This window comes from Hyposmocoma kahamanoa, unplaced genomic scaffold (assembly GCF_003589595.1).
Source record: "Hyposmocoma kahamanoa isolate Upper Pololo Valley unplaced genomic scaffold, ASM358959v1 65, whole genome shotgun sequence".
NCBI classification, from domain to species: Eukaryota; Metazoa; Arthropoda; class Insecta; order Lepidoptera; family Cosmopterigidae; genus Hyposmocoma; species Hyposmocoma kahamanoa.
The window spans coordinates 15995986-16011414 of NW_020653853.1; the positions used below are offsets into that span (position 1 = coordinate 15995986).

The window sequence follows — 15429 nt, forward strand, 5'->3', positions numbered from 1 at the left end:
AAAACAAACAAACCAGTATAGTATGATTTTTATTTTGCACATAACACTGAACAATCAAGGAATATACATACGTAATAATAATAGCGTGAATTTTACATTATCACAAGTTAATTGATCACTTATAATTAAATTCGGTCAAGTCTTTCTTGTCGAAGAATACATTGATTCGGTCTAAGAGTTGTGGATCGGTGACCGCTTTGGCAAGCTGCATGAAACCGCTCTGTAGCACCGGGTTGATCAGTTGGAACCTTTCCAACGGAAAGGTAAGAACAAGTTCGAGGTATGCCATTAGAATGTTTTGGAAGCAATGGCGTTGCACTTCTGTGTCCTGAAAATAGGGATTGGTCAACAACACTCATAAGAATAGAATAATATACATTTGAAATTACCTACCCTACTAATGCTGAGAGCCCGTTGTTGCTCTATTTCTGGTGGCACAGGTTGCGGCGGAATAAGTGGTTCAATATTTTTATTCTTTTCATAGGTTGGTCCGTCACATATTGTAATATTTACTTTTTGAGAATTCATATGACTGTCAAGGGCATCTGATACGCTAACCTTCTTTTCTTTTACAGGACTACCTTTTTCTGTACCTTTTGTTTCTTCACACAATGGAAGCGCGTATTCATGTTTATCGACAACTGTGCCATCTGGCATGCTAGAAATGTCAGTCTCTGAAGCACCAATGTTTTCTGCAATATGGTCATTTGAAGCTCCTCGAGTCTCGCCATGGTTTACGCTTATTGAAACTTGACTATTCGCTTTAAAGTCAGCGAAAGTAAATGGTTTTGGTTTCGCCAATTCATCAACCACCTCATTTAATTGTTCTTTATTGATAGGAGCAGAGACAACTTCATTTGTTCCTTGAGCGTAATACTCTTCATAATGATTCGAAGAAGAGTCTGTATCCACAGAACTGACTGAGACGCGTTCTTTAATTTCATTAGGCTCATCGAAGTCTGAAACGTCTATCAAATGTTTTACATAACTGTTGCATAATAGGTCCCAAGTAGCTTTCAGATCAAATATCTTTCTCACGAATCGATCATATTCAAGCGTCAAACTCAGCGTCGTCGTATAGTTGTGTAAAATTATTGATATGTCGGCAGGTTTTAATTTAAACCTATGCATGCCGCTGAAAAATATCTCCGTCATGGCTATGATTTTAATGAGCCAAGACGATGTTGTTTGTTTGTAAAGATTAGCCGCATAGTCCAAGTTAGAAACTTTCTGAACTAAGAATTTCAGGCCTGGCCTGGAATCGAATTGCATCGCTCGAGTGTAGGATAATTCCAAGCTTTTCAATAGTAAATCGATATTTTCATTGTTTAAGATGAATTTGTAATTGCAAACGTTGGACCCAGACTTTAAACTATCCATGAGAATACCGTTAATACCTTGAAATACGTCTGAAGATGCTTGTATAAGAACTGTGGCTATAATTTGGATTAGGATTTGATGTGCCAAGAGTCCTACCACCAAGCCTCTATGAGGAATTCGCACAGTGTAGAGTTCAGGATTCAACGAGTTAATATAATCATGAAGATACACAAGGAAAATATAACTCCGGTCGTCAATCAACATAAGATTTTGTGACGAATTCTTTGGCGTTAACTTGGCGTGGCCGTCGCTTTTCAGTTGTTCATTTAAGAATACTTGTTGTGCCATAGCATGAAGACGTACGTTGTCATTTACTGAACAATCTCTTCTTGCAGCTACTTTTACCATTGCTAGGTCTCCATAGAAACTATTTGAGTTTTCCGTAAAGGCATACGTGATTTGCTTCAACGGACTTAGACTAACATTGCAAGCTCTGTGTAGACTCATGCAAACAATTTCCCATTGATTATCAGTCAGCAAATGGCCCGAAGTTAATATTATGTGCCTTATACAAGATGCTCCCAGTCTGGCTATCGGCTCTTGAGGTTGTGCAATACATTCCACTAATATCAGCATTATCTGCTTTACAGCAAAACTTGCTTCAAAACTTTCGATGGGTTCAAATTCTTCATCGCTTTCACTGGGGTTAACCCTTTCTATATTTACTTGTTGCAAGTGATGAAGATAAAATACAATAGTATCAGTTGTCATGCCACAACACTGTTTAAAGTTTGGCATAACGCTGTCCCAATGCGTGTTCACATTGGATATTTGTCGTAACCAATTCTGTACCGTCGGTAATAAAAGATGATTAATACAATGAAGACCGAAATGTGTTCCAGGAACTTCAACAGTATTTCTTAATAACTTGAATAGAGTCTCCATTGCTGCAGGCTGGTTTTTCTTTGAGCACACGACTGTAGCCGATATTAGACCTTCGATCAGAACATACCATACTTTGAGTATGTTACTCGGTTTATCCAATTTTAGCAAGCAGTTGTTGGTGGTGTTTGAAAGTGGAAGACTTGTCGATAATTTTCTGTAGGAAATAAGTTCTTCTTCATAATGTTCGTTATTAATATATTTTGTTATATCCAATGAAGCGCTCGGTATAATTGGATCTACGACAGACAATGGCATGTCTCCTTTGATTCTATTACCAGTATTAAATATCGGACATTTAGGCATGTTGTACATCATGTTTAAAATATTAGCACAGCTCTCTAAATGAAACAATGCTTCTTTGCACATGTCTATTATTACTTTTTCAGATTTTTCTTCACTAAGAGGAATAAACTTGCTGTTCTTGGAAAATTTGAGACTTAAGCTTGGCTTCGGCTGAGTGGGAGTAGTTACTTTCTTTGGTTTAACTTCTGCGGCTTGTACTTCGTCGTAATGAAGGCCCTTTATGTGGCTTAGCAGGCAAAGAATACAATCAAGAGCTGCATTGGCGAATACCAAAGTGTTGTCAGTGTTGAGAAATACTTTAAATATTTCCAAAATGGCTGAATATTGATTGGAGTTATTGGCAGCCCGGAGTGTGTTGAACAGTGGACGCCATCCAGACCTTATTTCCATTCGATTTGTTTCGACGAATTCACAAATACACGATATTATTTGCTCCTGAAATAAATCAACAATAACATCCTTAAGTGAACTATGATATCGAGCTCTTAGGATTTCGCGATTGCTACACATTGGAGATGAAAACTATTTTTTCGGATCTAAACCGTGTATTTTTTGTTCTTTTAAATAAACCATTGTTTCGGGTCCTTTATAGGTCACATGGTGCCAGGTGACTGAGATGGTAAAGGCATTTCATACATTCTTTAGCATAACATTTGTATGGTTTCATACATTCGTCGGCATAACTCTGGACATGCGGCGATCTACTTTAGCCACGTGCCGCACTGTTTTAAATAACAATTCACACTCTATTTTCACGTAGTACGTTACCAACTGTCCACAAATACACGACATCAAGGAAAGATTTGCCACCATAGTTACGTACAATATACTTTTACCACTTTCTTTGCAAGTCTTTCTCTGCGTACCACCACTACAATCCATGTATGGAGTAAGGTGGCCTATACAACATTAAATCAGTTATATCTAATATTAATGCAAACCACCCTATTCCTAATTAATTCATATTGTTAAAACAAAATTTTTAGTGCATGTAACGTAAATTTGAATATTCTATGGTAAATTAAAAATAATGTATTAACAACGTTTGCAACTATAATGCGGAATAAGGATGTTTGCATTAATATTGTAGCTGGTTGAGGACTTCACCATCTCAGGTAGCCGTGATTATAGGATCGGTAAAAGGCCCGAAACAGTGGTTTTTTTGAAAACTTAAATAATATGATTTACACCTGAAGAATAGTTTAATATCTTCCTATGAGCTCATTGTAACAATAGGTGCCAAAGTTGATTCTAATTGCGTTTACCTGTATATCGTCGTCACACAGTTCCAGGCACAAAAGATTTTCGAATGGCTTCAGCAGCGCCTCATTGAAATGGAAATGTGGTAGTTCCACTTGTTGATTTAATAGAGCCGTGGCACAGTCATGTAAACATTGGATCGCCAGGCTTGAGATTTGAATGTCTTTATGGCATGCAGCCTATAATAAACAAAGACAAATATTGAGCTGAAAATATCTGAAGAGAAACTAAAATATTTCGACTAAGCAGTTAAGTCGGCTGTTACACCCTATTTTTGACCCCTTATGCAAATAGAACCGAGTGATAAGATTGAAACCTATATCTAAGTATCTGCGTGTATGCCTTTTATTTGTTTTATTATACCAAGTGACGGCACGAACAAGTCGGGCATTGTGGTAAGCGCGTGGCAGTACTTCCCTGGACGAACTCTTGCACAAGGAACTCTACAGCTACTTGATCTGTTTAGCTGTTTGAGACCATTAGTCATAAAGTGAATATTTATTTTACTGCCACTTGTATGATCTACGTGCAATTTGATATGACATTATATTATGGTACAGTATGGATGACAACGTCGATCCGACGCTGCAACCAGGACAGTCTGTAAACTAACCAACCCCTCAACTACTCACAGCAAAACAATCGTGTTTGAGCTCATTGGAGTCTCGACGAGTAATTGGCTCACAGTGGTTACTTTATGTATGTAGTATTTCTGTTTTTATGTTATCTTTTCTTCTCTATAATATGTTTAGTATATTTTATTGTACGTTAATGTGAATTGGCAGATTCTAACTGACCTGCATGAAGTGTGGGCCAACGACAGTCCAAATGGCCATTCTATGAGCGAGGGGTCTTGCAGCGCGCAAGCAACGCAAAGCCACGTCCCCAGCACGGCTCAGCGCCCGCGCAGCCTCGCCGCCGGCGCCTCCGGCAGTCGCGGCAGCGCGTCCGCCGCGGCGCCACCACGCGTTGTTGTTGGCTACGTCTTGATCCCACGAAGAGAACAACTGTTGAGTACAAGCGGAAGCCCAATAGTGAACCTTGACTCGGGGGTTACAATTCAATTCGCATAGACAAGCCCTCAAAGACTTACCAGCTTATGCTGATGGGCTGCCAATCTTTGCAGAGCAGCCCGTAAGGTGGGCAGCGTTGTAGTAGCTGCAAGACGAGTGAATAGAGTATCAGAAGCGGCGGACAACGCGCAGCAAACTCGAGCTGCGCCAGATCCCGTTATTACATTGCCTTTCTGGAACAATGCCAAAGAATTCCGAATTGAGGTTTAGTATAGAAGGCGGACTCCGCAAAGGTGGAACTGGGTGACTGTTTCAACAATATAAAAAAGTGACACTTACTTCTTGACGACAAGTTTCGACAATTTTTGCCACTGACATGTCATTGTTAAGATTATTTTCCAGCACTGGTTGCAAGAAGTTGAAGACATCCACGCTGAAAACCAAAATTACATTTAGCGACTAGGTCACTCAGAGATATGTTTATTATCAAAATTAAATCTCCAATATGACTTACCACATTTCATCGTCTCGTCCATCGAGACCTAACTTGGCATCTGCTTGTAATATAGACACAGTTTTATTTCTGCCAGTTTGCATGGCGACTATTGGAGTCGCATTATTTCCTTGTTGTCCAAATAGGGAGTGTTCAAAGCTGGATACGTATTGGCATGCTGCAAAGATGTGCTCCCAGCATTCGGGTGCCTTTGAGCCTAGTTCTAAGCCACCTGTTAATATAATTTTAGATAAATTCTACTCTTTTGAACACGTGGACTCTTAGGTTGGCGCCCAAAGTGGGGCCAAATTGTATTCTAGAAAGAAATTGAAATGTTTTACCAGTGATCAAAATATCCAATGACAAAGCATGTGTCGCAAGAATCTTGCCGTTTGGTGGCTGTGAAATAGCAGAATTTGCCAGGAGAGCTAATATATTGCTGCAGCGATTTTGCAAGCTCAAAGTGTTGCTCACTCTAGCCGCCTGGAAAAAATTATTTCACTTTCAAAATTCCAGTTTTATACACCGATGTGACTGCTACTATGTATTTAAAGAAAAGAAATTAAAAAATAAGTTAGAAGTATGCCACCTTGTGTAATCCTTCAAGGCATTGTATGGTCAATCCCTCCCAAGCAATTCGTTTCTTCTTTCCAAACGTGTTGATCTTCTTTGATATGATACCGTGTAACTTTTGCTTTCGGTTCTTGTAACCCGATAGTGGTACACTCAAAATTGTTACCATCGACTCCCAGATACATGTCAAAATTCTGAAAAAGGATATGGAAGATATTTTTACAGTTGCCAGCTTTTTGAGAAGGAAGACATACAGTCTCAATTTTATACTGAATTTAAAAGGCAAACAAACAATTAGCAAAACCATATACAGTAATGTTTTTACTAATTATATTAAATTAAATATAATAAGTTATTGCATGATACTAAATATGTCACGCCTTACCGTCGTGCCCAACGCAAACTGGCTTCGTGTAAAGGCGAGTCGTTAGTGACGTTATAGATCATGGAGACTTCCTTCAGTTTCTGCCAGTCTGACATTACAGGGTTCTGATCTAGGCCACCGAGATCTACAAATTAGTTAATTTAGTAGCTGAATGTAGATCCGACCAAATTATTGTGTACTGTGTGGCACAGGATTAATAAAATGTTTATTAGGCAATGTTCATTATTAGATGTACAAATGTACAAAGCTAAGATTTCATTGTTTCTGCTTTAAGTATATAGTAAATACATATGAGAATTACTTAATTAGTGGTATTATACCTGATAGTAAATGCATAAGTGGATGATCAGTATTGGGCACGTCTTTCAGTAAGTCATGTGCTAACACTTGTTGGTACAGTTCCCGAAGCCATGTTGCCGACAAGTACACTAGCACTCCACTGCCTTGGACTTCTTCAACGAACTCATCTTCAGTTAAAGGCACTTGGACTTTCTATTAACACATAAGAAATTACGGTTAAATCTGAAGCGTTCCTAAGGACGAAGGATAAAAATATTTTTCCATGACATGTTAACTCACCTCAGGGTTATTGTAGTAGTTAATTCGGCGTTGCTTTAGTGTCAATAATAGAGCCGCATAAGTAGCCAAGTAGACTCCATCAGCGTTCATAATGCAAGAAGTAGCGGGAGGTTGCGCTGCGTTATGTTGGCAACATTTTGAAGCGAATTCTTGCATCGCTTCGTCAACCTGTTGTGTAAAATCAGATAATTATGGCACGTCCTGAATCTGTTCTCTCTGTTTGTTTTGGCATTCTGGACTAGTTCCACTGTAGGCACGCAATTTATGTCTTTACTTACCTCAATGCAAGTCCTTAGGTTCAGCAGTTTGGGCAATAAAGATACTTGCAACGTCTTCACAAATTGTCGGGCATTGTGTCTCTCCAAATCCACGTTACATTCTGTTACAGTGCATCTAAAAATGGCAAAATATTTCATTAATAAATTTTAATTAACGAAATTCATCAACAACTGAACACTACTGTTAAATTCTCACCTCCCAAGGTTCAAGGTCTTAGGAATAGCTTTAGTTTTCTCAATAAAAGCAGTTCCTGTTTTATTAGGAGATGCGGGGTTATTGGCACGTGAAGGAAGGAACACGTTGTCTGCATCTGAATCAGCCTCACCATCACTGCCTGAGGAGACGTTTTCTGGACCTGATGTGTCTGAAGTGATGAAGGAAAATTAAAAAACGTCTTTCTCAGAATTACAACTTTGTTAAGTTGTACTGATAATGAAAATCAAGCTATTTAAATTCTATATTGATTGAATGAATTACGTACCAGAAGAATCATGTCCTTTTTCTTCATTACTTTGTAAGACAGCAACAACATCTCTGAAAATTAAAACAAGTTCATATATCATTGTGAAAGTGACGCCTATATAGGAAAAGTAAGTTATATTGTCCGGTTTACACACCTGTAAGGACTTGGTAATCTAGCTAAAGTTTGGTACGTCAATGGCCCTGAATAATCAGCGTCGTGTAACTTAGGCCAATGTTCCAAAATGAGCGTTGCTTGCTCCGGGGTGAGATATTCTATTGTCCCCGAACAGAGTTTCTCTAAGGCATCAAGAAGCCCGACAACACATTCTACGGCTGCTGCTACTACCTCCAAGTTCCCACTGCGTCCACATTCTTCTATGCCGTCCATTAGTCTGGAAAACAACAGCGACAACGTGGTACAGTAAAGTTTAAGTGAGATTTTTAAGAAATCTAAGAGTAATTAGTTGTTTCTTGCTAAATGCTGGCTAGTACAAATCCTTAAATACACCAATCACAAATGACGTTTTACTTATAAAAGGTTTTCATCAGTTTTGCGCTCTTGTATATCTGGAAAATTCTGGATTTACAGTCAGTTTAAACTTACAGTCTTATAATAGCCATATCATCACTATGTCTGTCCTCCGTTTTCTTCTGTAGTACTAATTGGCATAATCTCTTTGGATTCTGCAATAGCTCTCTCGTACTCCGTAGTGGCTCTACACGATGGGATACAGGCGGGTAGAGCAACATCCTGTGGTAAAGAGCTTCTAATACTGGTCGAAGAGTAGAAGTGGAACCGACTAATCTTACTAGCTGGTTCGCTATGCTGGAACAACACATGAAATCGTTAGAAGCTTCAACATTATGACGGTTTTATTCTAGGTCCCATGAACATATAGGTCTAGACTTGATTGAATAAAATACCAATATTTGCTTGAGAACTGTTGTAGATGTCCAAATTTTATTTGATCTCTCATAGCACCGAAAACTTCAAAATCTTACCTGTAGATAGCTTTAGCTTGTTTACTGTTAAAGCTTGGAGCGCATACAAGAGCTCCAGATCCTCTGCCAGAATCGTCTACCAAGTGGCCGTCATGTTCTCTGAAATAGTATAAAATAAGAACCCTTCATTGTAAATATGGTCAGGTCAAAAAGATCTTTTAAAAAGGAAAACTTAATTTACCTGGATTTAATATTCTTGTCAACTCTTGGAGTTCCAAGGAAGGATATGAGTGATGGGCAAAATTTCTGCCAGAGGAAAGTGGTAAAGTGCGAGTTGCCGCTGACGCGCTCTGAGAGGCTAGACATCAGAGTCAGTAGGCAGTCCAAGAAGAATAGTGCCAGGGGATTTTGTTTGGGGATTCTGGAAGAAATGTTGCAAACCTTAAATTACCAGTAATTTGTCGGCTGTGCAGCACGTCATGTCAATTTGACTCATACCTCATGTTACAAACTTCACACAAGTTTCAACAAATACAATCAAATTTTTAGTAATGGTTCAAACTGAGTTTCAGATTAGACGGTTTTCTTGCATAATAAGTACCTGACTATACGTGGGGCGCACTATAAGTTTCCGGTATGAATAAGAAAACAATACTATAAATGGTCAGAAATGAATTTATTGTTTCTCAAAATATTCTCCGTTAGCGTTAATGTACTTTTTCATACAAACGAACCAATTTTGAAAACATTTAAGCCACTCCTCCTTGATAATCTCTGAAACATATTTTTCATACTATTCGACAGCTACTTCTTAATTTTTGGTAATAAATAAAAGTCACAAGGTGGCAGGGTGGGGACTGTACGCGGGATGGCTCATAAGGTCAACGTTGTTCACCTTCAAAAATTCATTGGTCTGTCTGGCCGTATGAGAATTGGCATTATCGCGGTGCAAGATGATACGGCGTTTACGGTTATTTTTGCGGAGTTTATCAATAACTTCCGGTAAACAAATGATCGTGTATCAATCACTATTCACGGTACAACGATTATTCAAAGCAACAGTAGCTACGTGTCCAGTTTTATTTAAAAAAAAGAAGCAATCATCCGCTTAGAGGCATTTTGCACGCGCGCCACTTTGGCTGATTTCGGCTCATCTCGAAAGACCCATACGCTCGATTGCTGCTTTGTTTTGGGATCTTAACTATAAATCCATGTTTTGTCACCTGTTACTATGTCCCACACCACATTTGGCGCCGTTTCGTTGAATCTGGTAAGCATGGCATTGCACCAAGTGACGCGATCCGTTTTTTGAGCTTCAGTCAAATTGTGTGGGATCCACCGAGAGCACAGCTTTTTCACACCCAAATGTTTGTGTAGTATTGATTGTATTTGACTTATGCCTATGCCAAAAGATGCCTAAATCTCATGGTATGTCACATGCCTATCTGTTTTGATCATACGGCGCACAGCGTCGATGTTTTTGTTGTTCACAACAGTGGACGGGCGACCATCACGAAATTCGTCATTGAGATTCACACGACCGCGTTTGAATTCTGCAAACCAGATATAAATAGTCGTCTTGCATGGTGCTTCCCGCCAAAAGCAGTTTGAAGCCGAGCGAAGCTCCGCTCAGCTGTTAAATTACACTTAAAATCGTAGAAAATCGTACTACGAAAATTTTCACGAGTTAAATCCCTGGTGATGTAGACAACCAATTTCTAAAATGACGCCACAACGTAAAAACCAGTGACAGTCAGACGAAACAAACTGTATTCTACAGCCAAAGAGTTCCATTTTCAAATATTGTAATTACTTTTTAAATATTGTTTATGTAAGTGGGCTTCGCTCTGGGCATTTTGGAGGGAAAAGTGTCGTTTTTATTATGACTTTCAATTATTTTGTGAAATTTTGTTTAAAGTGGAATATGATAGTGCTATTGTGCGTTAATCGAAGATTAAAAAGCGAAATTATACGAATCTCAAACTAAATACCCGTATCGGCCCGTTTTAAGGAATCCCGAGTCAATCCAAGCACGCCGCCGCCGCCTCAAATTGCCTATCCTCTTTGTGGCGACCATATTTACAGAAACTTAATTAAACTTCATGTTTAGGCTGATGGCTTTGCCAAAGCCTTAATAAATTTAAAAAAAAATTATGTAAGTGGCCAGTTCCGGAAACTTATAGTGCGCCTTAAGTATAATATAAGTATGTTTTACAAGCCTACAGTCACTTATAGCCGGTTCTAGAGACAGAATTTGGTTGTTAACAGAAGTCATGATTTACACATGGCGAAAGGAATTTCAATTTTTATGAAAATGAAAGTAGTCTGCGGTACACTTACAGTTGTGTTTCTGTTAATCGACCGCATAAATATTGAATGACAGGTATGACTTCACTGTAGCACCCCATGGCCATCGTGCGATTTCGGCTGAGGGGTGAGCCCTCTGATAAAAGTTCTTGACATTCTTCATCTGCAAATATTAATCAACATTGATCTGTTTTACCTAAATTGAATAAGTTAATGATGAATGAAAGCTGTATAATAGAAATAAGCAAAAGAACGTTTGGATATTTGTAACACTCAGTATAATTAAAATCGATGGGTAGATGTCGATGATGACTTCGGTCTTGACTTCTTGTTTTTTTTCCATCATTAATCGGAAAACAATTATTCTTCCAATAGGGGTTTCTTGTGTGTCTCTGTAACGTGTCCTACGTTAGAGTAAAGTGGTGACACTGACCCAGCTGAGCACAATAGGCCCGTAAGGCCTGCGCAGCCGCAGCCCTGGCGGCGGCGGCGACGTGTGGCGCGGCGCCCGCGGCCTCACTGCAGCGCCCGCACGTCCACACGCACAGGCGTCCGTTCAGCGTGCGACGGGGAGACAGCGCCAGGGAGAGGTACATACGGAATATTTGGACCTGAAACGGGCATATTACTCAAATACTACCTAAGAGGTTACAGAGACGAAAAAAGAAAGAGTTAGACGACATAACTATAAAACTTTTAGTTTACCTTTATCTAATACTGAGAAAGAGTTTAATAATATTGCCATATGATTTACTCCAAGGTACTGACCTAGTATTTTGTAAACCGTCTTTACTATTATTACAAACATTACATATTTCATTTCGGGCATGGTGTCCCACAGATCTCTAGAAGTTAGGCGAAAATTGGCGCTTATAAAGTATATTTTTTACCTAATAAGGGGATATCTCAGTAACCCTCCTCTATTGGCTCAGACCCCTTTTTTATCTCACCAATGCCGCTGTACGTTCTGCGCCAGTGTCGACAGCCTCTGTTCGCTCTACATCTAATTTGCACGGATGCACTAATGTGGACACCATTCTACGAGGCTCTGTGATGATATGACGGCTCTGTGATGACCTCCTTACATCGTCATCCCATCTTTTTATCGCATTTTCTCCCGTTCCTGGCCACTTGTTTCTAAATTTTGAATAGTTCTTTAATTCCTTTGACTCGCCATTCTGATTTTGTTTCGTTCTATCGTCACTCCCTGCTCGATCGGGGCAGCGAACAGTAACTGCTCTAATTTAATTTGAGTCTGTCGTTGCGTCAATCTGTGATAATTATTACTTATCATGTGCCAATTTTAATACCAATGTGTAATACCGTATAAGTCGGCCCTTTTGGGGTAAGTGTCTGGACAGTTTATGTTAATCCGTAGAAAGGGAGTGTTTTATACTGCTGTAACTGTTTTTATATACCTTTTCTTGTCTTATTACGGCCTTTTCTTTACGTTCGACTTTACAATACATTTCTGTGGACGTGAAGTTTCCTATTTTATTGCTGTAATCCTGGTCACGGCGCATAGTGCTCTACAACCTATTCAGCTCTAGCCGTGATAGAATTTTTAAATGGTATTAATGTTATTGACGTGTTCAGTAAATTTCTGATATCGGCTGGTTACTACTTGGAGACAGTCACCGCCCGAAGCCCTGTGATCGAAATTTAGCAGCTTGCTTTTGGGCGGTGGTTGACTCAACCCTATATTGATTGTGGCTTACATGTTTAGTTTTTATTACTGTTAGTGTAAGTTGTACGATATGAATAAATGAATAAATATTGGAGTGCACATATTCTTTTTCTGTACGTCTGACTCGCCCGGGGCAACAATCGGCGAGCATCTTACGCTGATCAGAAAATCCTTTCACCACGATTGCTTGCCGCATTATAGTGTAAGCAATGGATAGGAGAAGAAGAAGGAGAAGAAGACAAACTTTATTAATTAATAAGTAGATATTAAATATCCAGCTAACCTGTGTATCAGGCAAATGGTACATAACTGAAGCCGTGGCGCATAGAAGCTGCGACGGCATCCATAGCGAGTCATCTTCTGGCTCTATGCCTCGATGGAATTTATCATCTCGAAGTATTTTCTGTAATAAAAATGTTAAGATTTACTCTATATCTTTTATAGCATGTTATACAAAATTGATTGTAGTTTAGCTAGTTCTTACGTGGAAGCCTTGAAGCGCGAAACTGACAAGTCTAGGTCGTTTGCTTTCAAGTGCGATCTGTAGCGGCAACAGGCACGCGCGACGCAGCTCAAACGAGGCACGCCGAGCGCTGCTTTCTTGCAGGCAGAGGATTTCTGTTTCGAAAATAAAAATATATAATATTTGGGACAGTTCCGTTTTTTCTACTACCATATCAATTTCTGTCTGATTTTGAAGGATTTGAAGCTGATGAAACTATAGGCAAATTGGAGTTTGTCAACTTTATGATCAATGTGACGGCCGCAGTGGTAATGCCACTCAGATTTTTGCCATTGATATTGATAACAGTGCACATACATACAGTGTAGTCTTTTTCCTTTTTTTTATGATATCAAGTGAAGGGACGATCAAGTTGTGCGCCTGATGGTAAGCGACACGCCTCTTTCCATGTCAGTTGCAATGTCACTCAGAGCTTTAAATTGTAAAGATCTGAGAGATACTGCCACTTTGCCCGTCATCCTAAAACATAAGTTGACAAGTCTCATGTGTCAGTAATTTCACCAAAAGTTCTTGACCTTATGCTAAACAAAATATCACCATCAACTTATTTAGCTAAATCAAATCACAAACAAACCACAAATGACCCCTATTATATTACGGCATACTTATTAGGCGATATGTAATTTATGACAATTTTTTTGTACCTACATAGGTCAGATAAGACGCATTCAATATATCTATTCATTGGAAACGGCATACTTATTAGGCGATCTGTAATTTACGACAATTTTATAGTGCCTACATAGGTCAGATAAGACGCCTTCAATATATCTCTTCATTGGAAATTAAATTATTTTTTCGGATCTAAAGATCGTATATTTGTTTTAATTTCCAATGTGTAAGAATCACGAAAGTCTAAGAACTAGGTATATCTATTCAGATTGACTATGAGCAAGTAATAAATTCGAATTGGAATATGAATATGTGTATTTTACTGCCTCCGTGGCCGAACAGTTACCATGCCGGACTGCCACGCAGAGGTTCCAGGTTCGATTCCCGGGCCGGGAGAAATATTTGTATGACCTACATTTATTTCTCTCGTGAGTTTGGATGTAATTTGTGGTTGTCTATGTGTGTGTCCATGGCACCCGCGACACAGGGTTTCCCTAGTGCGGGGCTATGTTGAGTGTGTGCGTTATTATTATTATTATTTTAAAGGTAATAAGTGAGTTTTTATGACATTTATAGTTCAAAACTTCAAGAGACAAAACAAGCATTACATAAATTATGATTCAGAAAGTTCCTCAGTTTATCCATAATAGGCACAAATAGGTGTTTTATCCATTATGACTTTATGTATGTGCTTGAGTTAAAGTGACGTTCACAGCTGACGATGATATAAGCCATTTCAGGCATGAAAATCAATAATAAAAATAAGTAGAATACAAGATAAAAAAACAATAAACTAAATTTTTATTACCCAAAGCATCCTGGCAAGCCTTTCTCAACGACGTTAATTTGGGTCCTGTGGCCTCTTTGAAGATGTCTTGTAAAAGCTCCTCCATGTCCGCCCATAGAAATAACGCGAAACAACACTTCGACTTTAACAAATGAAGTAAAGGTTAAGAAATATACACTAAAACCATGAAATTTGATATTTGACTAGAACAAATTCTTTATTTGCGTATTTCATATTTTGTGTGGGTGGCGCGTCCGCTTATCACTGTTGACGTGCACTGCCGGCGAGCATGCTCAGTTAAGAAAATCAATATTTCTATACAAGCCTCTCGTTTACGGCTTCTGTTACAAGGTGACGCAACAGGTAGTCCGGGGTAGGTAAATCAAATAAATATTAAAAAATACATTTTCAACGAAGAAGTGAAGCGTATCACAAATTATTTCAGAAAAGCAATAAAGATATTTATATATTATAGTATAAATGATGTGATTCGCACCTTGGGCGTTAGAAATATTTTGATTTTACTTATGAACATTTGGTTTTTCTACGCAAGTATTGAAGAAGGATAGAATTCATACAGTAAAATTATAATTTTTATCATTAAAATTACAACAGCTCATTTGGAAATTGAAATTCAGCGCACTGGAAGTCAGATTGACATTTATTTATGACATTGTTCTATTATTAATGGTCGTGCGGGTGCGTTCATAGTTTGTATTTTCTTCGTGCCTGTGTAGAATTGGGTAATGGAAAAACCATTTTGAAAATTTTTTATTTCAGAAAAACAGCTACCATTCCGGATATTTTTCCAAAATTTTTCCACACATGATACCTGTCAAAAGTTGAAGATGCTGAAGGAAAACGATGGAGATAAAGATTTTTTTACCTATGATTCTTTTTCGGTGTCGTCCAATCATTTTAAATCTCGTTTTTTTCTAACTTGCTTTTAACTATACAAT

At 38.6% G+C, this 15429-nt stretch overlaps 1 protein-coding gene across 2 annotated transcripts; it reads right to left on the reverse strand.

Moving 5' to 3' along the window:
• Positions 1 to 20: 20 nt before the first annotated feature.
• On the reverse strand, positions 21 to 14840 carry LOC113231563 (brefeldin A-inhibited guanine nucleotide-exchange protein 3). Of its 2 annotated transcripts, none has more exons than XM_026465902.1 (24): positions 14492 to 14840; positions 13033 to 13166; positions 12832 to 12951; positions 11295 to 11472; positions 10895 to 11024; positions 8796 to 8975; positions 8615 to 8713; positions 8217 to 8438; positions 7768 to 8004; positions 7632 to 7684; positions 7346 to 7514; positions 7150 to 7264; positions 6872 to 7039; positions 6613 to 6784; positions 6293 to 6416; positions 5924 to 6101; positions 5676 to 5817; positions 5356 to 5566; positions 5181 to 5274; positions 4922 to 5074; positions 4626 to 4835; positions 3834 to 4007; positions 394 to 3003; positions 21 to 328 (listed from the first exon to the last, which is right to left on the reverse strand). In XM_026465902.1, exons 1-24 carry the CDS (start codon positions 14574 to 14576, stop codon positions 116 to 118), a joined length of 6171 nt encoding a protein of 2056 aa, XP_026321687.1. In that variant the 5' UTR covers positions 14577 to 14840; the 3' UTR covers positions 21 to 115. The 2 variants fall into 2 exon arrangements, with proteins under 2 accessions (XP_026321687.1, XP_026321686.1); XM_026465901.1 differs by having other exon boundaries at positions 4922 to 5086.
• Between the last annotated feature and the right edge of the window lie 589 nt (positions 14841 to 15429).

Bases quoted from the DNA above. Each gene is read 5' to 3' on its own strand.
- LOC113231563 (XM_026465901.1), bottom strand. From the start codon at position 14,576: ATGGAGGAGCTTTTACAAGACATCTTCAAAGAGGCCACAGGACCCAAA. The intron at 13,167-14,491 runs GTAATAAAAATT...TTTTCGAAACAG, and splicing joins GGCTTGCCAGGATGCTTTGG to AAATCCTCTGCCTGCAAGAA. The intron at 11,025-11,294 runs GTCAGTGTCACC...TAATATTTGCAG, and splicing joins GGCCTATTGTGCTCAGCTGG to ATGAAGAATGTCAAGAACTT.